Below are 25,204 nucleotides of genomic sequence, written 5' to 3'. Positions count from 1 at the left end.
AGAGCTTGTCCATTGGTTGTGTTCCTCCCGCCTGGCATCCATTTGCCTCTGTGATTGGGTGGTAGTATTGTTCTTGTACACTTTCTCACTTCACTGGGCAATTAGCCTCCTTTGTGAGTTTCTTGCTTCCTCACTTGCCTTCTTATATTCTCAACACAGCAGCCAGAGTGATTGTTGGATCAAGTCCTTACAGTTAACTGACAATCCTATAATATTGCTTAAGAGGATATAAAGTTCAACCTACATAGCTCCTATTTTCAAAGAACTTACATGTTAGTGGAGAAGATGAGAAAGAACCATGTTCTGAGAGTATTAGATAGATTTTTTTATATATAGCATCATTATAAAATCAATCCCCTGCATGCTAATTGCCATAGAAGTTTGGAAGAAATTCCTTTAGGTTATGATAGGGCAGATTTTTATGAAGTGGTATTTAAGGTACAACTTATGGGAATACTTTGGATAGATGAAGAGAGCAAGCAAGAAGTTTTCAGATAATAATTGCTTAAGTAACAGTGCAGACATGATAAAATCCAAGTATCTTCAGGATGCACAGTGAATATAGCATGGTACAATTGAACTGTTGTAACATAGGATTTCATAAGGTCAGTGATTTTCAAATTTTCCTTATAAGTCAAGACCCTTTTTGTTAAGCAGAATATTACATGTAAAGAAAGTTAAAGTATCAGTCACTCAGTCGTGTCTGAATCTTTGCAGTCCCATGGACTGTAGCCTGCCAGACTCCTCTGTCCATGGAATTCTCCAGGCAAGAATACTGGAGTGGGTAGCCATCCTCTTCTCCAGGGGATCTTCCCAACCCAGGACCTGAACCCAAGTCTCCTGCATTGCAGGCAAATTCTTTACTATCTGAGCCACCAGCGAAGCCCATTACAGGGAACTCCACCTCTATATTAAATATGAGAACTGTAGCCTCCATGGATAAAGCAGTATGCAGCTGGAGAGTACGTGCCCATTTTTGCCTGCTTGATTTCTTAGCCCCACAGTGGTGGTCTTTGAAGCTCTCTCACCAAACATGGGGTTCTGAGGAATAAAGCTTAGAAACCACGTGTTTTGGGGAGCAGCTTGGTGGGAGAAGGAAAATTGACCACTTTGTGTCAGTTGATAGAAAGTATTGAATATCAGGTTTGAATTTCTTGCTTAGCCAGTGAATTGTTGTAGAAAATTTTTGATCAGAGCCTTTTAGCATAATGTTTCAGAAAGATTAGGCAGGTGGCATGGTGCAGTTTTTGTGCCCCCTGACTCCACAGCATGACCTTTGGAACACCTCACAGGGGTCTCCTGGGAATGTTTACTTTTTCTGACTAGGGAGCAAGGTATGTGTGGCTGAAATAACTTAAGGGGAGAAAGGAAAACTAAGAAAGATATGAGGGCCAAGTTGGTGAGCGCTGGCCAAGGTTAAACAGGATAATATATAATGAAAGTGCTCTGAAATTTATCAAAGGCTGTTGTGTAAAAGACCAAACCCTGTGTGTTAGAGTAATATCTTAGCAGTGCAAGTTGCTCAGTCGTGTCTGACTCTTTGCGACCCCATGGACTATCCAGTCCATGGAATTCTCCAGGCCAGAATACTGGAGTGGGTAGCCTTTCCCTTCTTCAGGGGATCTTACCAAACCAGGGACCGAACCCAGGTCTCCGGCATTGCAGGCGGGTTCTTTACCAACTGAACTATCAGGGAAGCCCAGAGTGATATCTTAGCAGCAGTAATATTACAGTGGAGTGGGAGAGAGGAGGCAGCCTGTGGTCTGAGACACTGGTTCAGCCTCACGTGTGTGCTGGTTTCCAGGGGTGCACTTAGCTTTCGGGTCCGTAGTAATGGCCACCAGCTCCCTGTTTTCCTCTTGTCCTCAGGATTTCCTCAATTTCTCATGGCTGTGGCTTTCCCACGTGCAGCCTATGTGGAGAACAGGACGGGAATTCTGCAGCACGTGTTCCAGAATGGCTGGCTGAGGCTGGGGCTGCTGCAAACCTCGCAGATTTGCCATGTCCACTCAGTACTCTGTGCAGGGAATGAAACACAGACGTCTGATCCTCTGAGAACGAGAAACACGCCCCACGGGGCAGCAGCGTGACTGGAGCGCTTAGATAGGGTGGTGGGAGGTAGAGCTGAGCACACTGGATTCCGCCGTCCTTGCAAGCAGATGATTCCCTCAGCTGCTCCCTTGCAGGCCTGCCCTCTGCTGGCTGCTTGGGGCGTGTATTCATTATTCAGCTTGTCCTTCTGTCTGAGTCACAGGTATGTTAGCCTTCGCTTCGTGTGGATTCAGAGACAGGCAGAGGGGTTCCGAGACCAACAAGAATTGGGCTCGAGATTGCCGTGTGACAGTAGAGCTGAGACTGAGTGCGACTCCTGCCTAGGAAACTAGGCTGAAGAAGTGGTTTCTGCCCTGGGACCATGGTGATTTGATCTTCAGTTCTAGGCCTACAGAGTCATACCCAGGTCTGACCACAGGTCTCTAAGGCAGTAGGATATTCCTCCAAGTCTGGAATAATGGCCCCCCAGAGAAGCTGAGTTCCCCAGAGTTGAGCAGGCTTGGGAACAGCAGTCGAATGACCTTCAGCCTGTCCTTTGGCTTCAGTGCAGTAAGTGATTCAGGCAGCACCTGTACTCGCTGTGCATAGGCTGGAGGGAGGCCTTGTGGTTGGGAAGACTTCCCTCATCCTCTTAGGCAGTTACGATGTTCTCCTGGCTAGTCAGTACTGTGGCCACCGCTGGAAGCCCCTGTGCTCATCCTGGGAGGCAGAGGGTCCGGAATGGCCTGGTCTGCACTTCAGTGGGGATGGTGCTCCTCACATTCAATCTGGACCAACCCTGGAGGAGTGGGGGATTCCTGGGGAGAGGGTACGGATGCTCCCCCATTCTGATGTTTCATCCAGCCCTGAGCATTTTATTTTATTATTTTAATTAATGGGGTAAAATAGATTTTAAAGTACAGTTTTATTAATTTTAATTTATGTATAGACTCATGTAGCCACCACCACAATCAGGATGCAGAGCTGTTCCGTCACCCCTCACATCTCCTTTGCATTATCCCTGTGGCGTCATACCCTCTTCCACTCCTGCTCCCTGGTAACTGTTTCAGTTTGTTCTCTGAGCTATAGTTTTGCCTTTCTGAGAACGTTTTAGAGCTCGTCTCATAACCTTGTGAGACTGACTTCTTTCATTCAGCATTGATATCTTTGAGCACTTTCAGTTTTGTGCATATTAATAGATCATTCACTTTTATATGTTACTTTTTTACATTTCAACTGATTTACCAGTGATTTTTTATATTTGTTATAGGCAGCACTACCTCACACATGAAGAATCTGTTTTCCTTATATTTTTTCAGTGGTATTTCAGTATATGGATGTACCACAGTTTATTCACCTTTATTCACTTTTATGTTTGAAGGATGTTCGGGTTGTTTCTAATTTGGGCAGTTATAAATAGAGCTGCTAAACACTCATGTACAGGTGTTTGTGGGAACAGAAGTTTTTCTGTAGGGTGAGTACACAGCAGAGGTGGTGTTGGGCATATGGTAAGTGAATGTTTATGAGGAACGCGGAACAGTTTTCCAGAAGTGCTGTGCTGTCTACATGCCTTTCAGCAGTGCACAAGGGTTCAGTTGCTCTGTGGCTTCACCAGTTCTTGGTGGTGGTAATGTTTTCTAATTTACCTATTCTGATGGGTATACAGTGGAATCTCATTGTGGCCTTAATTTGCATTTGCCTAATAAGCAGAAACGTCACGTTGCCAACAAAGGTCTGTTTAGTCAAAGCTATGGTTTTTCCAGTAGTCATGCATGAATGTGAGAGTTGGACCATAAAGAAGGCTGAGCACTGAAGAATTGATGCTTTCAAATTGTGGTGGTGGAGAAGACTCTTGAGAGTCCCTTGGACTGCAAGGAGATCACATCAATCAACCCTAAAGGAAATCAACCCTGAATATTCATTGGATGGGCTGATGCTGAAGCTCCAATACTTTGGCCACCTGATGCAAAGAGCCAGCTCATTGGAAGAGACCCTGATGCTGGGAAAGATTGAGGGCAGGAGGAGAAGGGGGAAACAGAGGATGAGGTGGTTGGATGACATCACTGACTCAGTGGACATGAACTTGAGCAAACAGGGAAGCCTGACGTGCTGCAGTCCACGGGGTTGCAGAGTTGGACATGACAGTGACTGAACAACAGTGGCTAATGACGCTGACCGTCTTTTCGTGGGAGGCCATTACTCCACACTTGGGGGAATGTCCTGTTGTCTGAGGGAGCTGTAATGAGGTTTGAACATGTCTCAGTAGGCACTTAGACTTAAGATGCAGACTTCAAAGGTTCCAATGTGCAAAAATAATTTTTTAGCCTAGTTTCCTAGGCAGGAATCTCACTGCAGTCCCAGTTCCTCCCGTCACACAAACACTGAGCCAACCACCAAACCTAATTGGCTTCTTCTCTTGAGATTATTTGCCTTCCATATATTTATCCTCTGATGAAGTTCGGTTCAAGTCCTTTGCCCACTTTTTACTTGGGTGGTTTTTTATTGAGTTTTGAGAATCCCTTGTGTGTTCTGGTTATATTTTTTGCCAGATTTGTAATTTGCACATATTTTTTCCCAGGCTTGAATGTGTCTTTTTATTCACTTCAAATTGGCTTCCACAGAGCACAAGTTTTAAATTTTGATGAAGTTTAATTTATCTGCTTTTCTTTGATCATGCTTTGGGTGTCATGTATAAGAATTCTATATAACCCTGGGTTGTGAAAATTTTCTCCTGCTCTAAAAGTTTTATAGTTTCACATTTAAATCTGTAATCTAGTTTGAATTAATTTTTGCAGAAGGTGTGAGTTGTATGTCACAGTTCATTTGCTTGCCTGGTCCAGTCCTATCTCACTCCCAGGAGTTTATTCTCTTTTGCTGACAAGTTTGACCTCAGATTTCCAATGGAGGTGATGAAAATCTGCCTCAGATTATAGATTATTACCTCATGGGAAAAGAATCCCAGGCAGAGGCCCCATGTCAGAAGTCTGGCAATTTTGCAGATCTTAGTAGAGGTTTCTTCTCCCTGTTTTTATCCTCATTTCTGAATAATCAGAATAGGCTCAAGTTTCAAATCTCATCTGCCTCCCAAGGTCCCCTCGTATATTTCCTGTTCTCCGTGCAGTGGCCTCATTCCTACACTGTGAATGCCGCAGCCAGTGTGTTTGGTACCTGAACATGGTATCATAGGGAAGAGACAGAAAGTTCAGAAGAAACTCAGATGGGGTGAAGCAGGGATTGGCAAAATGTGCTTTATGGGTCAAATCCAGCGCACTGCCTGTTTTTTATGAATAAAGTGTTATTGGACCATAGGTATAGCCACTAACTTAAGTATTGTCTGTGGCTGCTTTTGTGCTGCGATGGCAGAGTTGAATAGTTGTAACAGAGACGACATGGCCCTCAAAGCATCAAATATTTTCTCTCTTGCCCTTTACAGAAAAGTGTTGCCAGCTCATGGAGTTGAGACTGGTACTGGGGTTGAGTTTTGGGGCAGGGCACTTGGCTGAGGTTAAAACTGAGTCTTGTAGAAAACAAGGGATAACAGTACTTTTCCTACATAAACCATCTTGGCATATTTTGATCCAGTGTCATCTGTTGACATAGGAATTTGGAGGAAGCAAGATCTGTTGCCACCTTGGAATAACCTAGTGATGAAGGACTGAAAGGAAAGATGAGACTAAGTTGGGATTATGTGGTATATCTGAGTGAGCCCTGATGTGGGAGGGGAAACTCAGGGGTGACGTGAAGAACAGCATTTGCCTCTTACCCCTCCTGGGCTCTCTCTTTCTCTGGATCTTCTTCCGCACTTGACTTTAGTGGTCCTCAGCCTTGGCTGCATGTTAAAATCACCTGGTCTGTACTCATACCAATTAAACCGATTTCCGGGGTTGGGATGGAGATACCAAGATTTAAGTTTCCCAGGTTAAGAAGAGTCGAGGTTGAGAACCTTCATTACTCTTTTTTTTTTTTTAATTTTTAAACTTTACATAATTGTATTAGTTTTGCCAAATATCAAAATGAATCTGCCACAGGTATACATGTGTTCCCCATCCTGAACCCTCCTCCCTCCTCCCTCCCCATACCATCCTTCTGGGTCCTCCCAGTGCACCAGCCTTCTTTAGACCCTGAGGAAATGTTGCCACCTACTGATGGCAGGAAATTGTTATGCTTGGAAACCAGTCCGTAGCTCTGAATCCCACTCCAGTCTGGGATCTTGTGCTCTGGATAATGTGTGTTTATCATCTGTATATTAGAGTTTGATTTTTGGCCATCTCAAAGTACCTTTAATGAGAAACAACCTGTCTCAGCTGTGAGGTGACCAGAATATTGACATACACAATCCTGGGTAGAAATCATAGGGCATTAACACCGAGGAAAGCCCTAGAGGTCATCAGCTCAAACAGCTAGCATATCCAGTGTTGTTTGGACTTACGTACCCTGGCCCTGCTGCTGCTGCTGCTAAGTCACTTCAGTCGTGTCCGACTCTGTGCGACCCCATAGACGGCAGCCCACCAGGCTCCCCCGTCCCTGGGATTCTCCAGGCAAGAACACTCGAGTGGGTGGCCATTTCCTTCTCCAATGCATGAACGTGAAAAGTGAAAGTGAAGTCGCTGAGTCGTGTCCGACCCTCAGCGACCCCATGGACTGCAGCCCACCAGGCTCCCCCGCCCCTGGGATTTCCAGGCAGGAGCACTGGAGTGGGTGCCGCTGCCGCCTCCACCCTGGCCCTAGAGCCTTGCTGCTCCGAGTGTGGTCCATGGCCGGTAGTGTCAGCCTCACCTGGGACTTGGTTAGAAGGCAGAACTTCCCTTCTCCACCCTCCACCCTATACCCACCTCTACCCCTTGACCCACGGAATCTGTAATTTACCAAGATCCTCAGGTGATTCATACGGACCTTAAGGTCTGAGAACTACTGCTTTACAGACTCATAAGTGGAAGCTTCTGTGAGTCGATTTCAATTCATAGTAAGAAACTACTTCTCAAACACAGCTGCCAGAATTCAGTTAGACTGAAGGACCACTTACCAGAGACAACACTGTTACTTCCGAGTCCTCCCACGTCTGATTTTGTTGTTGTTCTCCTCCTCAGATAGTTTCTTCAGGGTCTCCCAAGAATGACCTTCTTTATGCATTTTGTTATACCATAAGATGCGGTACAGCCATCTGTTCTGCCCTGTTCCCTGTGGTCTTCCCATTTTCTCCTCAAACCTGGAAACTCATGACTGACGGATGAGTGCAAGCACAGGTTATCCAGATCGCATCTCTTTCTCATTGTGCTGATAAGCCTAAACTTGGGAAGAGAGGTTGAATGGATCAAAGACTTGGGAGAGGCTAGACAAGGGAGTCCCGTGTGAATGCCTACATAACCCCTACATTCCCTTCTAACTTCTACACCCAGATTCTCCAGTACAAGGCAGACTGTTTGATGTTAAACATGTCTGCTGTGCTCACCTGTGCTGTCCTTTTTAAGAGCATTTAGAGATGGTTTAGAGAGAGAGATTAGGGACCATTTCCTTATCCTGGTTCTCAGTCTAGTGATTTCATCTGACATTCTCTTTATTCTTACAACCCAGTACTTGATATATATTCCTGGTCATTCCTAGGTTGTTTCCCATTTCCCAAGTTTCTTCTTTTGGAATCCTCAGTGCTGGTGCCAAGATTATGTTCACCATCTGCCCCTCTGCTTTTCACTGTTTTTAGAACCAGAAAGAATGCAACTCCCTCCTCCTTTCTATGCAAAACTCTAATAATTTACTTTCCAAGTGAGAGCCCTCCCCTGTCTGTCTGCATTCTTTCTCCCTTCCATCGTCTACCTCTGCTCGTGGAATCGGCCTTGCCCTGCCCAAACACCCTCATTTCCTTGTTACTCTACCTTCTCCCCTCCCCTCTTCAAGTGAGCCTGCCCATCACACCATTCCTACAAGGGCTGTGAGCCTTGTATTATCTGGAATCACATTTAGAGCTGGAATGGTCTCAAATAGCATCTAACCCAATACCCTTATTTCACTGAAGGGAGGAATAATGCCCATGGGGTTAGGTGCCCAGGGTCACACAGCTAAGAGTGGGAATGTTGGTTGTGAATCACTGTCCAATGTGGCTCCTTCAGGGACTTTATAATATTTGATGTGAACTGTTTCATTTAACTTTACAAGGTAAGTGTGGAGATGTGCATGGTGGATGATCAGGGATGCAGGAAGTCACACAATATGGTTGATTGTCTTTTAAAGAGAGATAGATCAAGCCTTAGCCAGAAGGCTTCATTGTCTCATAACCATTTTTGGTCTGAAGCAACCTTAAATTCTTGATTCTTGACTGCTAAGTACTGGCAGGCTTTTACTCCTTCAGGCGTGTGTGTGTGTAGAAATGAGTTATTCTGTTTAAGCATTGCTGTGTCTTTATTTTCTTCCTCTGGAAGATGATTTTAATGTCCCTTATCTTCCTACTTATATGAGATACTGTGTTAACCACCTAGAGGATGGTCTGGGTTAGATATTAGAGGAGAAGGATAGAATTGGTCACAATCGGGATTTGTTGTTTTATTTTTGGCTTTTCACCCACCTGTGCCTCGATTTTGCTGAAAAGGAGAAGGTTCTAATACGTGTTTTTACTGCGCTGCGAGAGCCAGTGGGGGGAAAGGCAGCCTGACTCAGCGGGCTGTTAGTAGCAGTGCTACTCATCTTGCTTCATAAATCAGCCCTTTGGGCCCCTTAATCATTTGCGGTGTTGTTCAGCTCCCGTGACCTGTCAGCATGCTCCCAGTCAAAGAAAGTGGCGGCTGTGCTCTGGGGCCCTTCTAGTCTTCTCCGTGCAGGGGGCAGCTGCCACTCAGAGGCTCCCTTGCCTACACGGCCTGGAATTGCCTGCACTTGAGGCCGCGCTGCCTGTCTTCCCAGGGCCTGTTTCGTTTGCCCTCTACCGTCGTGCCGGTCTCTCCACACTGTGAAAATGTCTCCCTCCCACAGAACGTCTGTGTCTGGATGAACCTCTGGCCCCACTTCCCAGTGCTCCAGAAAGTGGTGAACTGGATGTTTCCTGCCCTGAAGCCCTCCTGATGTCCAGAGGCCCCTTTGCCATGTTTTTCTGTCCCCATTAGCATTCTGTGCCCGTCCCAGGTCATTGGCATGTGTCCTGGGGTGTGGAATAGGGTGGGAAGCAACAGAGGAAATGAGGGCAGCCAGTGCGATTAGTATGGGAAAGAATTTGGGGTGTAGATTGTGTGCTTTCCGTTGAGTAGTCTGAGACTATTCTAGATCCTGTGAAGTTAATTTCCAGTAAGTTCTTCCTCCTTTTCTTGCTGCCTCTTATAAATGGAGTTGCCTGCATATCTGAGAGCTCATTACACATGCATTGGATGAAGGGAGGAATGAATGATGATTTTATTTTCTGGAGCCAAGACTCTGGGCTGGTGGTATGCTGGGGCTGTAGGGAACAGAGGTTGAGCACAGGGCTAAGAGTTTCACGCTTGAGTTTTCTGTGAATGAACCTACGGAACTGTTTTACTGTTTTTAGGCAGTGGCTTCTTCATAAGATGAAATATCTGGTCAACATTTGTGATCCCAAACATTTCAAACACAAGAATTCCTCTAAATTTTTGTTGATAAAATATTTCAGAAGCTTTTGCACAGGGAAGGAAATCAACAAAATTCACCTACTGAATGAGAGAAGATATTTACAAACAATGTATTTGATAAGGGGTTGATATAACTCCTATAACTTCATATCAAAAAAGGAAACGACCCAATTAAAAAATGAGCAGAGGGCTTAAATAAATATTTTTTGCAAAGAAAGCATACAGATGACCAATAGGCACATGTAAAGATGGTCAGCATCACTAATCGTTAGGGAAATGCAAATCAAGATCACAGTGAAATATCACCTCACACCTGTCAGAGTGACTGTTATCGAAAAGGTAAGAAACCTTTGTGATAAGGATGTGGAGAAAAGGGAATCCTCATGCGAACCTCATGTTGGTGGGAATGTAAATTGGTACATCCAGGGAAAACAATATGGAAATTCTTCAAAAAAACCTAAAAGTAGAACTATCATATGATTCAGCTATTACACTTTTGGATATTTATCTGAAGAAAATGAAAACACTAATTCAAGAAGATAAATGTACTGTCTTCACAGTAGCATTGTTTACAATAACTGACATACGGAAGCAACCCAAGTGTCCATCAATGAATGGTTAAAGAAGATGTGGCATATAAAAGTACTCAGCCATAAAATATTACTGGAATATTACTCAGCCATAAAAAAGAACAAGATGTTTCCATTTGTGTCAACATATGTGGACCTAGAGGGTATTATGCTAAGTGAAGTAAATCAGAGAAAGGCAAAAGCAGTATAGATTTCATTTATATGCAGAATCTAAAAAAAAACAAAATAGAAACAGATTCATAGATACAGAGAATAATCTGGTGGTTGCCTAAGGGGGAAGTGTTTGGGGGAGATGAGTAAAATAGGTGAAGGAGATTAAGAGGTGAGGTACAAACTTCTAGCTATAAAATAAATAAGTCACATTATGGATGTAATGTACATAGAAACAGTGAAGTGAAATGAAGTGAAAGTCGCTCAGTCATGTCCAGCTCTTTGCAACCCTATGGACTGCATACTCCATGGAATTCTCTAGGCCAGAATACTGGAGTGGGTAGCCTTCCCCTTCTCCAGGGGATCTTCCCAACCCAGGGATTGAACCCAGGTCTCCTGCATTGCAGGCAGATTCTTTACCAGCTGAGCCACAAGAGAAGCCCAAGAATACTGGAGTGGGTAGCCTATCCCTTCTCCAGTGGATCTTCCCAACCCAGGAATCGAACTGGAGTCTCTTGCGTTGCAGGCAGATTCTTTACCAACTGAGCTATGAGGGAAGCCCCCATAGGAACTGTACTAAATAATGTTGGAATAGCTCTGTATGGTGACAGATGGTAAATAGACTTGTCAAGGTAAACATTTTATAATGTATGACAATACGGAATCACTATGTTGTACTCCTGAAACTAGTATCATATTGCATGCCAATTACAATTCAATGAAAATGAAGAAAAAATGACAATGTATACCAGTAGCCAGTGTAGCCGTATTAAGAGGAGAGCTTCCCAGGTCACTCAGTGGTAAAGAATCGATCACCTGTCAATGCAGGAGATGTGGGTTCTATCCCTGGGTTGGAAAGATCCCCTGGAGGGGGAAATGGCAACCCACTGCAGTATTCTTGTCTGGAAAATCCCATGGACAGAGGAGCCTGGTGGGCTGTAGTCCATGGAGTTGCAAAGAGTCAGCCATGACTGAGCGACTGAGCATACGTGCACGCATGGAAAGTTACCTTCTCTCCTGCCTTTCAAACTGATTTTCTAAATTACTCGTGCCATTTGTAACCTTGGATCTCCTTGGGAAGAAAAGAAAGGGGAAGGAAGGACCATATCCTGAAAGATGATCCAAAAGAAGAACGTATTAATCCTGAGGACTACTGTCTTAAACCAAAGTAGACAAAATTGCCTTAAGAGGACAAATTTCAAATTTCCCCTAACTTACATAGTAATGTAAGTTACTGTAAGTAATGTAAGTAGGAATAAAGCCTTCACACCAAGATGAAAGATGCTTATAGAAAAAAGGAGAAATTACTTTTTTTGTTCATTAGTATTTTAGTGTAAATTTTTGAGCCTCTGCATAACTGATATGCTAAAAATTCTTGAACACAGATCTTGATGCCAGTCTGTGACTATTTTTTTAGGATAATTTGTTGATGGGAGTACTGAGATCAAATGGTATGAGCAGGTTTTAGGACTGATAAATATTTATAAATTGCTTTCCTAACAAGTTGTACCAATTTAGATTCCCAGCAGTAGTATATACATATCTCTCTTATCATACCCTCACTAGAATTTCTTTCCTATCATATTCTCACTATAATCGACAATTATCATTTTGTAAAAATATTTGACAATTTGGTATATTAAAATGGAATCTCATTTAATTTGCCTTTTGATTAAGTGAGATTGAGCATCTATATGTATTTTTTTCTCTTATTGTATTTTTTTTTCTATGAGTGTACTCCATTTCTTTACCATTTATCAGGGTGTAAGTAATGTTAGTACTAATTTGAAAAGATATTTGTAAAGTAAAAATACTTTTTAATGTAAAGAATATTTCAGAGATACAAAACATGTAAAACACAACCTGTGAACACCTGATGTGTACCACGCAGCGTCATTCCCTCCCAGCATAATACTGTCATTTTAATGCCTTTGATTTAGAAAACAGATAACTGTAAATAGCAGTGGTGCTTTCCTAAGAATCTATATTTTAATTGTTATAATAGCATCTACACTTAAAATATAGTATTTTCATGTATGATCAAGATGCTTTGATTATTGTCTAAGGCAATTCTGGATACAAATAAAAATATGTAAAAGCTCTTGTTGTATGCTTCTATAGCTCAGAGTAATGTGTGTGAGCAATGTGATCTGTATTGCCTCCTATAGTTAAAAAAAAAAAAAAAACAAAACAGCAGCAGCCAACTTCTGGCCCTATCCCAGAGATGCTGAATGAGCATCGCTGAGGTCTGGCTCTGGACACAAATTCTGCCATTTAATCAGGTATCGCAAGAGGAATTTAAAACAAGCTTTAGATCTCCTGGTCTACAGAACTGGGTGAATATGTAAATCCTACATTTATGTTACAATGGCAATGAATATTCCTTTCTTTAAAAAGTAGCTCCTCTGCTTTCTTTTAAATAATGTGCACTTGATGGGGATTTTATTTATTCTCAACTTTCAGTGATATGTCTTGCTAAAATAAGTTACGTTGGGCTTGAGGTTGATAGATAGGAACTAAAGGTCTGTACCTAGTATTGCCCCAAATCCTCAGGTATTCTAGAATGTGGATTCAGCACCAGCTTTGGTCTTTGTCTTGCTCACATTTCTGACGTTTCATAGGAATGAACAGTACAAGGTACTGAGCCACACAGCAGTGTCAGGGGCTGCATGGATGCTCCTCGGCAGCCCTGTCCTTCAGCTTCTGGCTCCGTTGGCACAGGAGCTGGAACTGAGGGAAGCTGGGTCGCCCGGAGAACAGAAGCTCATCTGCACGACCAGCCCGTCGATTTGTTACGTCTGTGCCATGAGTTGATTGAGAACAGCCTTGACCAATGGTGGAGGCTCCAAATTATTTCACTTAATGAAGTATGGATCAAGCAAAAGATAAGGTACTTACCAGCATGCTGTGGCGGAGAAGGCAATGGCACCCCACTCCAGTACTCTTGCCTGGAAAATCCCATGGACGAGGGGCCTGATGGGCTGCAGTCCATGGGGTCGCTAAGAGGGACACGACTGAGCGACTTCACTTTCACTTTCATGCATTGGAGAAGGAAATGGCAACCCACTCCAGTGTTCTTGCCTGGAGAATCCCGGGGACGGGGGAGCCTGGTGGGCTGCCGTCTATGGGATTGCACAGAGTCAAACACAACTGAAGTGACTTAGCAGCAGCAGCAGCATGCTGCGGAGTTTAAAAGAATGAAAGAAAGTGAGATCTTCTTACAGTCTTTATACCCATGGAATGGAACCTAGGTTTTGATAACTTGAGTTGTTAATCAGTTAATTAACGTATGGGAGATTTATTTTACCTTTGTGGACAGTGTTATGTTTTCTCAGGCTTGGGAAATAACCACTGGCAGCTGTGTTCATTAATTTATTTGACATTAATTTATCACCCACCTGTGTCCTGGTGCTGTATTCTTGGGTACAAATATGTGTAAGATGTTTCCTGCGCTCAAGGAGGGCCTGGCCTAGTGGGAAATACACGACCTATCAGTGGTGAGGGCCAGTAGAGGCTGACATGTGGCAGCAGCAGCCAAGTTGCTGGTGTAGTTCTGTGGGAGGATATGGGAAGTGGGAGTTGACCTGCAAGGCTTCCCTGTGGAGCAGGCTGAGTGGATATTTTAAGAATAAGCAGGAGTTCATCAAGCAGATGGTGGGGGGAGGGCATTCTGGGCATAAACATTAGCAAATGCAATTACATGGAAGTATAGAAAAATATGGCATGTTTGACTTGCGTGTGGGAGAGTAACAGAAATGTCCTTGCGCAAGCAGAATTAAAGTGGACTTGCCATGAGAAGAAATGTGTTTGTTACAGTGTTTTCAGATGTTTATCTTCTACTGGTAACATATACTTTAAATTGTCCATTTCAATCATTCTTAAACATACAGTTCTATGAAATCTGCGTACAGCATTTGTATTGTGCAACCATCATCATTGTCCGTCTCCAGATCTTTTCTTCTTCCAAAACTGAAACGCTGTACTTCTTAAATGCTAACTCCTCATTCTACCTTTCCCCCAGCCCCTGATGACCACCGTTCTACTTTCTGTCTCTGTGAATTTGACTACTCTTAGGTACCTCATGTAAGTGGAATCGGGACTTTTCTGATAGCTCAGGGGATAAAGAACCTGCCTGCAATGCAGGAGACACAGGAGACGCAAGTTAGATCTCTGGGTCAGGAAGATGCCCTGGAGGAGGGCATGGCAACCCACTCCAGTATTCTTGCCTGGAAAATTCCATGGACAGAGGAGCCTGGCAGGCTACAGTCCACAGGGTCGCAAAGAGTCACGGCTGAAGCGACTGAGCATGCACACACGCAAGTACGTTGTTAAACTTTCGAATGTTAAGTGCAGAATGATTTTCTACAAACCATTTATAAGACGGTCCCTTTGGCTGAAGTGCTTACAGTTTTGCTGTAGAGATGTGTTTGCACTCTTGAACCCGAGACTATGGGCAGAATGTGATTAAAATGCCTAGTCGCACTACTAGAATTCATTTTAAATTTTCTGTGGTCACTCGCAGGAAGCAAAGCCATAAGACTTACTCTAGAAAGGTGATAGACTTCCCTGATGGCTCAGACGGTAAAGCGTCTGTCTATGATGCGGGAGACCTGGGTTCGATCCCTGGGTTGGGAAGATCCCTTGGAGAAGGAAATGGCAATCCACTCCAGTACTATTGCCTGGAAAATCCCATGGACAGAGGAGCCTGGTAGGCTACAGTCCATGGGGTCGCAAAGAGTCGGACACGAGTGAGCTACTTCGCGTTCACGTTCAGAAAGGTGATAAACACAGCTGATTATAAGCCAGGAACTGGGCCAAGCAAGAACATCACTATCTATGTTTGCAAACTAAATCTCCTCTCTTGGTCAAGTAGCATCTTGATTCATAACTGGAAGCATTGTAGGGACAGTGGGAAGGAGCTGGGCAAAGGAAATTTTATGGAGAAGAGTGAGAGGATCAGCTTCCTATGTAGCTGATGAGAGTGCCTCATTAGGTAAGTTGTAGACAAGGTAATTGAAGAACCAAAGATCCTTATTAAAAAAATCCAGGATTCTTCAGGGAGCTAGACATTATCATGGAAATGGATGTGTGTGTGTGTGTGTGTCTCTCTGTCTGTCTATACAGCCCCAAGCTTCCCCCTGACTCCTAAGAAAGTGATTCTGTTATTAATACTTATTTCTGCAGTACAGCAGGGCTGCGCCAGTCCCTTCATTAACACACACCTCTGTTACAGACTTGCTTCCCCTTCTTGGATGCCCTGTAGTTGGAACTGGAAACACAAGATTAGGAGCTAGCCCTGGGAGTTGGGGACAAGGAAGCACTGGGGCCTCAGAGATAACCTGTTCTGTTAGCAGCTCTCTGACTTCCAGCCGACGTTCTTACTCACGTCCCTGGTTGAGTGTTTCCTCCTGGCGCCTGCTGAACCTGGGCCCCTCCCTCTACCCAGCCTCCCCTTCGCGGGCCTCACTGGTTGGCACAGCACACTAAGTTCCATGGCTACTATGCCCACACAGGGTCCGCAGGCTCTTGTCTATGAACCCAGACACTTGGTCTTTCTAGTCAGTGGTTAGTGTTCCAGGGCTTGTAAATGTTTGTTTCCTAAAAGGTCAGGTCCTGTCGGGCTTAATCTGTCCTTGCTGGTGGGGCTCTGACTAGCAAAGCAAATAGATCAGGTCAGCCTGGCTGCACTGGGGGAAGAGCCAGGCCTGTTGGCACAGACTTCAAAGCTGGCATGGGCTTTATGGAAGGCTGGCCTGGGCTGCAGACGGTGGCACCAGCAGTCCTGTTTGTTCTTCGGCCCCTGGCAAAACCTGGGCAGACTAGATTCCTACCCGGCAGAACACGGTGCTTCCTCTGGACCTGCCTAGCCCTTGGAATAGTGCAGTCTGAGAAAGAGGAGAGCTTGTCCTTGTGAGCCTCTTCTCTGTGTTCTCCTGGCCGCTCCTATCATCTTCTCTCTTTAAAATCCATTTTCTGTCCCCCCAGTGAGCATAATAACACGATTCTCCAAATGAAGTATAATTGCCATATAAATAAATGGTTTTATGATAAAGATTTGAACCTTTTCAGACACTTGCTTTCATTTCCCTGGTTTTCAACAGAACTGCAATTTGAGTACCTGTTCTCTGGTTGGAAGGGGTTTGAGACATCCGAACACCAGACACGTGGAGTAGGTGCAGAGCGTGTCCAACCCACGAGCCTTAGCAGCGCTCAGGTGGTGCATACTGGCAGCGATCGTGGGGCCTGGAAGCCTGTTTCCTGCCTCTCTGGGCCCTCTTCACTTTGAAGCGCTCCAGAGAGCATCCCACCAGCTGTCGTAAGGAGGACCCCTGTGTTACCACTGTCATTGAGATTCGAATGCAGTCGTTTGGTCATGCTTTTCCACGTAGTCACTGTGCCCACACACCGAAGAAGAGCCATCTGGAACTATGGCAGTGATCGAATTGGAGGCTGTTTTCCAGTTCCAAAGAGAATGTTTAGTTGCATTTTGAGTTCTTAAGATCAGGGTATTAAAGACATGGCCATGGTTGTCCAAGTATGAACTATGGAAATGGTTCAGATTTTAGATATACAGGCAAAGAGCTGCTTGGGCGTCTCTTGCCAGCCTTGGGTTGGGGGCAGGGATATTGATTTTTAAAAAATCCCGAAGAGAATGAAACCAATAGGACCATGGACCAAACAATAAAGCAACATAGTCATTTTTTTCCGGAAATGGAAGCCATTTATGGGTCTGGTTCAGCCGGCAGTAATATGCTCTCTAGAACCAGGGCAGGGAAGTGACATCGTGCCTTGCAGAGGTGGTGGTTTAGTTGCTAAGTTGTGTCTGACTCTTGCGACCCCATAGACTGTAACCCGCCAGGTTCCTCTGCCTGTGGGATTTTCCAAGCACGAATACTGAAGTAGGTTGCCATTTCCTTCTCCAGGGGAATCTTCCCAACCCAGGGATTGAAGCCGGGTCTCCTGCATTGCAGGCAGATTCTTTACAGACTGAGCTACCAGGGAAGCCCTTAATATTCGCTGCTTTGATTTGTTGCTGGAAAGAGGGAAGAAGGAAGTATGTGGAACTTGTGCGAGTGACATACTAGATAAGAGCAAAGACAATAAAGCAGGCAGAGATTGACATGTCTGGGGCAGGTTTTGTCCACCTCCGGGTGTTTCCTGGTCTCTTAAGCTCTTATCTCCCACCTGAGCTCATCAGAACACACCCCTCTGCACTCCTTCTACTGGCAGGAGCAGCTGTGATGTTAGTGATTTGTTTCCAAGGGAGGCACAGCTGAAAGATTGTGTTCATTGAAAGCCTGCGAACAGAGGTAAATAAATGCAGGTGTGGCCAGGAAATGGAGCTGGTTCACCTCTCCCAGTGGGCACAAGGCCAAAGTCAGCAGACTTACAGAGTCTCGTGCTGGCTCTCCCACCCAGAGATAATTTCAGTTCATCTAGTGCTGCACCTGAGCAGAATGCTGCAGTCGGGGGAACACCCTGCAGATTGTAGCCGTGCATGCTGATCACACAGCTCTACTCTCCACCAGCTTACAGCCATTGACTTAGAGAGCAATTTGTAACATGACCAAGGCCATCTCATAAGCCAGACTCCAGGACAGATGGCACGTCTCCCTGTCCTTTACTGTATTATTCTTAATTGGCTCTGGGTTCCCAGACTCTGAAACAGAGTCTGAAGTTGGTGTTTTCTTCTCTTTCTCCTATGTGTCTGCGGCTGTTCTTTCAGGATCCCTGGTAAAAAGGACAGCTGTTGACAGGATAGAGTGATTGGGAGGATAGGAGACATGACCACCAGACTGGGGAGTGATTTATGTTGCCATCACCTAGAAACTCAGATCAGCAGTAAACTGGAACCTGCCCTGATGATGTGAAGAAAAGTACTTCACCTCAGTTAGCCGGGTCGTGTCCTTATCTCTAAGAAGCAGACAGCCAAGGGGCGTCAGCACTAGCTATGCAACAGAAGAAGAGAATGAGCTGACATTTCAGTGGAAGGGATCGAGTACAGGCAGGGTAGGAGGCTCTCATTTGAGTTCTTAAAATCAGAGTATTGATCAGCATGGTCAAGGAAAGGTTCTAGATTTCTTGTGAGATTTTCAAGGTAAGGTATGTTTTTATCTTGTTAGGGTGGATTAGATTCATGTCTTTCAAAATACCAAGTAGAAATAGGTTTTGGATGTACAGGCAAGGAGCTGGTACCTTACCAAGCTTGGGTGGTGGCATGGTGGGGAAGGGTCTTGAGTCTAAAAGGTCCCAGAGAAGAGAGCCTATGGGTTGGAGTAGAGATTTTGGCCCTGGGTCCTGTATTATTATTTTTAAATCTCTAGTCCAAATGTTTGGGCAGGTAAGTTTGCTAGGTGGTGATACCAAGATGAGGACCAGATGAAAATGGATAAATGCTTAGAATGAAGTTCAGTGAAGAAAATGTAGAGTTATATCACCATTCTGAATACCTGCACAAACTTAAATGGCTGTGGATGAGAAATGTAAGAATATCTGGGGTTGAGGATGAAGGCCAGCATCCGTCAGCAGTGCAGTCTGTGGCTGAAGCAGGCCTGTTCAGGATCGCAGATGGAAGTTTAGAATATAGGGCTGTGATGTGATGGTCTCCCTGGTAACCATCAGTAGTCAGACCCTTTTTAGAATACTGTCTAAATATTTCAGACTAGTGGGCAGGTCTGGAGACTGACCTACAGATAAGGGCATTTGGGACTTGACCTTGTAGAGAATAGCTTAGATTTCATAATGATCTTTAAGAATGTAAAAATCCTGATCTGAGGATGGATTCCAGCTCTTCTTAATCTTTGTTGAGGGTGGAATAGCGTCTCAGCAGCATTTGGGTAGACTTGAGGAAAACTTGACTGACAATGAAAGCCATTGAATGTCAGAATGATTTGTTGAGGGAAGGTTCTGGATTTCTCATGAGATTCTCAGAGTAGGCTCTGTTTTCATCTTGATAGAATAGATCAGATCCATTCCCATGGCCCAATGTGATAGCTGCGTGTGACATTCAGAGTCCCTGTTCCAACCCAAATATCGCCAAGCCCCTGCCTACAGACATCCACATGCTTTTATATCCCCTGAGGTGCTTCATGTCCCCAGAATCAGCTCCCTACCCCCGTCCGTGGCCCTCTTCTCCGGGTCACAGGCTCTCGGGGTCTGTGCAGACGCACTGCTCTAACCGGATTGCACTTCTTTGTCTCTTCTCACTTGCAGTATGAGTTTAAAGCCAAGAACATCAAGAAGAAGAAGGTGAGCATTATGGTTTCAGTGGATGGAGTGAAAGTGATTCTGAAGAAGAAGAAAAAGGTAAGTGACTCTGAACCACAAACTCTGCTGAAGAGAGATGCAGGGTAGGTGGGCGTGGGGTAGCTTTTCTTCCTAGGCCACTCTCTGGGCAGATTCCTTCCCTTATCTGGTGAGGTGGTCTGCTCTAACCAGCAACAGCGTTGAGAGGCTACAGCTGGAGAAGAGAGAAGGCAAGGACCAAAGGCCTGGTCGGTTGACTGGCTTAGTCCTGGTGTCCCGTGAGTGACAGGTTCATCCCCTGTCATCCCTGCATTCACCCCTTTCCCCAGTCTGTTACCTTTACCTTTGAGGCTTGATCTTGGGAAATGCTATAAATTCAAGTTCAGCAGGGTTCAGTGGGGGAGGAGATGAGAGGAGCCTTCCTAAGCAGTTGTCCCGTCCTAAGTAGTCCCTCAAGACCCAGCACAGCTACTGTTCAGAGTGCAGGAAGGCTGGGGTGTGACCCCGATGGGACGAAGGTATTGGTCCGTGTGATGGGCCATCCTCTGAGTTGGGGAGAGGCAAGCAAGTGAGTGCATGTTGTTTAAACACTGGGCTGTTTTGTGTCCGTTTTATGTGCTATGGGAGAATGATGTTCTGGGAAAGGCTAGATTTGCATAATAGTCAGAGGGGAGAGTGTATGTGTTTCCAGAAAGAAATGGAAAAGGGCTTGGTTGATGGACAATGTGTGAGGAGAAGCACTTTATTTTTCCTGTTTCTAGACTCTGCTGGGGCCTTTGTTTTATACTCATTGATGTGGCAGCATCCATACTAATGTATAGACATCTTGAGCTGCCTTTGGTTCCACGCCTCTATTACTCTCAGGGCTTCCTGGGAAGCTCAAATGGTAAAGAAGCTGCCTGCAATGCAGGAAACCTGGGTTTGATCCCTGGGTTGGGAAGATCCCCTGGAGAAGGACATGGCAACTTACTCTTAATAACTTACTTATTCTTGCCTGGAGAATTCCATGGACAGAGGAGCCTAGGGCTACAGTCCATAGAGTTACAGAGTTGGACACGACTGAGCAAGTAACACTTTCACTTTTCTCTATTGCTCTTAATTCAAATGGGACTCAAGGCAGACCCTGAGTCTGGGCGTTATGGAAGGTAAACACAAATACTAATACAGAGTAGTAGGTACCTAATACGTAGAGGTATTAACAGATAAATACACGGAAGTAGGAAAGTCAGGGAGTAGATATTCAAGTTGTAGTCGTCTTACCAATCCAAGGATTTAAATCTCTGTCCTCCTCACAAAAGACATTCCCCAATATATGACTGGACCTCTCCAGTGAGGAGGATTCTACCGCTTCTTAAGGCAGCCCATTTTTTCCTCTGGACAGTTGGACATTTGCAAAGCTCTCCCACATATAAAACTCAAACTCGTTCTCTTATGCTTCCTAAATATCTCCAGGGGTGATTCTAGAAAGTGTTTTATGGCTGTGAGATTGGAAGTTTATAGGAAGAAAATAGAAGATGATATACTGTTTATAAAGAATTAACTCCTTAAAAATTTACAAGTAGTAGGGAATTTGTAGAGAAGGCAATGGCACCCCATTCCAGTACTCTTGCCTGGAAAATTCCATGAAGGGAGGAGCCTGGTGCTGCAGTCCCTGGGGTCACTAAGAGTCGGACACGACTGAGTGTCTTCACTTTCACTTTTCACTTTCATGCATTGGAGAAGGAAATGGCAACCCACTCCAGTGTTCTTGCCTGGAGAATCCCAGGGACGGGGGAGCCTGGTGGGCTGCTGTCTATGGGATCGCACAGGGTCTGACACAATTAAAATGACTTAGCAGGGAATTTGTAATAGCTTATTAAATATCCCTGACTTTATAAACTTCCACTGTGGGGACAATAGTCCCCATCGTATTCTTACCCTGGGGATCTTTTCTGCCCCTTCCTTCCACCTCACATATGTGCACACAGCAGTTAGCCATGAGACAGTCTTTAGAATATTGATTGTCCTCTTGGGTTCTTGAGAAGGAGAGTTACTGGAATAAGTGAGGCCTATCAGGTCAGTGGGATCCCTGTGCCCCTGTTAAAGAAATTACAGATGATGACCAACGTGAATCGAAAAGCAAGAGAGATCCTCAGAGGAAAAATGGGTCAATGCACCCAAGCTCGTGATTCAGCCAGCCAGGCTGAGCCCCAGGTTGGCTTTCATCCTGTGTTGTCAGATAGCTTTTCTCCACCCTTCACGTGAGGGGCGACTCATGAGTTGGTGCTCTCATGTACCAACTGATAAAATGGTAGTTGTGATTTGTGGACACGCTCCAGGCTGCAAGATGCTTTCACACCCATTATCGTCCCATCTCCCCACAGTCCTTCATGAAAGTCACCTGGACATCTCACTTGGTCAGCATTCATGGCACCTCGTCCCTTCAGGGAACTCGCCACGCAGTTTCCTCACTAAACTGCTCCCTCACCAGCGGCTGATGTGTCAGCCTTTCAGAGTCTGAAACTCAGACTCATAGGATTTGAAATTATGGACCTTAGGACACTAACTCACACTGACAAAGCTCAAAAGAGGCCGCCGTATAAACCAGAAATCAGGTCCTTTGTTCAGTTTGAGACATGGTCCAGTGCTCCAGACCAGGCACTCATGCGAGCCTATCGAGCACATTCTTCTGTCAGAGGCATGCGATGTGAGAAGACATGTTACTCAAGGGTTGCTCCATGAGCACGGAAATGGAGCAAGTCAGCTGACTGCGTGACAGGCATGTTTCCTGGCCTCTGGCTCCACAGTAAGCCGGATGTTCAGAGTGGCCTTGTTGGGTACAGACTGTCCAGGCTTTGCCTTCGCGACTCAGAACTTGTGTGCTTCTGTGGCTGAGTGTCTTGGCATCCCCCCGCCTCTGCAATGAACACGCATTCCTGCCTCAGGTAATCTCTATTTACCTGCAGCTATGATGCATTTCCGGGCCTGCTGTCCTGGGGCCTATTCTGTGCCTTTCAGTAACTTAGTATACGTCCGAGCTGATCCGTATGGGCTGACTTCGTGGTTCTGCCCTTAGAGGACAATCTCGTTTCCCACCTCACCTGTCCCTTGTGTATCATGGACCAAACGTGGTGCCATGCTTATCCTGCATGTGAAGAAACAGAGGCTCGAGAGTCTAAGCTTTCTGCCCGAGGTGACACGCCGGGCAAGGACAGCTGTGTGAGGCAGTCGCCTGGCAGAGAAGCCAGCCTCCTTCCACCGAGTACACGAAAACCGAGCTGGAGAAGTGTCTTGGAGTCCCGGGACCCCGTGACTCACTTTGAAACTCTCTGCCCGGTAACCTCTAGTGTGGGCTCCCCCTCCAGTGGCCCAGAACAGGTCTTTCCTCAACGTGATTCTTCTGATGCCAGGCCTGGGAAAGGGGGGCCCCTCCCATTTTGTTCTCTCCACCCTCGCCCGGCGTGGTTGTGATTTGGATAAGGCCTTTAATCACAGGGTTCATTTTACACTGGTTCTGACAGATGAATGCACATTAATAGCAATCAGCCTTTTTTGTCATCTTATTCCCATGTGACTGTCCTCTGGTATGTGAGTATGCTGACACCGTGTGTGTGTGTGTGTGTGTGTGTGTCTCTGTCTCTGTTTGTAGAATAGAGAGGGGCATGTGTAGACATGCCGCGCTTCTCTCCAAGGAATGGAACAGTCAGCACATTTCGGTGCTCAGGACTGGAGCTCTTGCCAGGTAGCTGTAAGTGTGGAAAGAGTCATGGCTGATATTCAGCCGTAGGCTCTGCATGGTGTAGCCTCACTGTGCTTGTGCTGTTAACTAGTCAATAAAAATGTTGAAATGGTCCCCTCCTCCTGCTAAGAGCATGTTGCTTTTTACTAGGTCAACGTAGCACGTTGGAAGGAGCCCTCAGCTGAGAGGAGAAGACCTAGGTTCTAGTCCCAACTCTTACCTTCCTGGCTGGGTGGTTCTAAGCAAGTCATTTTAAATGAGTTGGATTAGGCGATCACTTTACTCAGCTCAGTTACTCTGTACCAACTCTGGAATGATGCGTTTAGGGGCTTGCGTGTGTGTGTATATATACTTCACCTGTGCTTCTTCAGGCTTTTGAGAACCTTTTATGCTACAAAGAAAGCAGATCCCAGAGACCAAATAGGTTTGTGTAGAAAGTTTCCGTCTCCTGAACTTCCAGGGCAGGATGGGGACCTCAGAGGTCAAGAACTTCCCCAGGCAGCCTCCAAGCCGCTGCTCTGTCCACAGCCTGTCCAAGACTGTTGAATGATGGTATGGCTCCCTCCCGGCTGGGGGAGAAGAGTGTTTACCGGGACTCCCTGCTCTGCAGAGAGTGTTTAAGATCAGGGGCCATCTCTGTAAGCTCCGCACTGACTTGGACGCCTGGTGCATGCAGTGTGTTCCCAGTGATCGTGGCAGTTGGCTACTTGGGTGAGTGAGTATGATTTGTGTATGAGGGTGTCATTAAATAGGGAAGAATTAAGTACTTAGCAATTGGATCAAATGAAGTCTTATTTGCTACTCTTGGCTGTCACATTCTTCTCCCTCTTTCTCATTCAATCAGTCTTCCCATTTGAAAAAACACGGATAAGAGCCTTCCTAAGCACAGAGAGGCCTCAGTGGAAATTGCTAACTTCGTTATATTATGAGCAGGACTTCTTCAATGACTGATCATCAGGTGCTTTATTCTAATACAGACAGTAGCCAAATATATTGGGATCATCTCTTATTGTGATGTGAAGAAAAACGAAAACATGTTTTTGCTTACATGAATGTGCCTAAAATGCTGTTGTCCTTAACTGGCACCAACGGATAATGAGTCTCAAGTTCTCTTATGAAACTTAGGTTGTATTTGTGGTATAAACCCAGCTACAAAGATAATTGGCTTTGCTGTGTTGTTTCTCAGTCAGTACATTATCTTTAACTCCCAGCAAGGCCCAAATAATGATCTTTTCTGTGTATGTGATAATGATTATTTATTATAGTACTGGCATCAGCCTATGGCACCATTGGCTAGGGAGTGGACTTCTGAATAAGGAAGATTAGTCTTGAACTTCATCCAAAGGATTTTTCTACAAAAGGACTAAAGGGCCTCTGTTTCCTGTATTTTTTTTTTTAATACACACCAATTAGTGTATTGGAATCCCCTAAAGCATTGTTTTAGAAAGGTTCTGCTGTTCTCATTAACAGATATTTATTGTGCCTAAAGGAACTGGGTAGGATACACCGGGGTATTAGATATGGACCCTTTCCAGCAAAATTAGCTATAGGCACACTTTGGTCTATCACAGCTCCTATAGCATTGCATTTTAGTTACTTGTGTCTTTCCCCCATAGGCTCTGAGCCATTAAGGGCAAGGACCGTATGTTCTCTCTGGTTCTATTTTATCTGTTTGGGAAGGCAGAAGACCAGCAGGAGCCTTCTGTTGTTATTACACACTAACATGATCACAAGTGCATCTAGCAATAATAGCTAACACTGAAATGTAGCCCCTGCCGCTTGCTAGGCTTTGTGTGATGCAGTGTATACTCATCAGGTCTGCATAGCCATCCTGTGAGCTAGGTACCACTTTTAGGTTTGGTTTGCAAAAGAAGATTGAGTGACTTGCCCAAGACCTCAAG

At 45.1% G+C, this 25,204-nt stretch overlaps 1 protein-coding gene across 24 annotated transcripts in view; it reads left to right on the top strand.

The window, feature by feature from the left end:
• The window catches only part of LOC129656594 (carboxyl-terminal PDZ ligand of neuronal nitric oxide synthase protein-like), a 358,204-nt gene that overhangs the window by 226,340 nt on the left and 106,660 nt on the right, over nt 1–25,204 (top strand). For 20 of the 24 annotated variants that reach the window (XM_055587269.1, XM_055587261.1, XM_055587260.1 and 17 more), the window contains one exon: nt 19,553–19,645. In XM_055587269.1, coding sequence (XP_055443244.1) covers nt 19,553–19,645 — 93 coding nt within the window. The other 4 variants (XM_055587281.1, XM_055587280.1, XM_055587284.1 and 1 more) reach the window with 2 other exon arrangements.

This window comes from Bubalus kerabau, chromosome 6 (assembly GCF_029407905.1).
Source record: "Bubalus kerabau isolate K-KA32 ecotype Philippines breed swamp buffalo chromosome 6, PCC_UOA_SB_1v2, whole genome shotgun sequence".
Classification (NCBI taxonomy): domain Eukaryota; kingdom Metazoa; phylum Chordata; class Mammalia; order Artiodactyla; family Bovidae; genus Bubalus; species Bubalus kerabau.
Note: the sequence above shows the minus strand (reverse complement) of the source record. Positions and strands in the feature narration are given on the sequence as shown.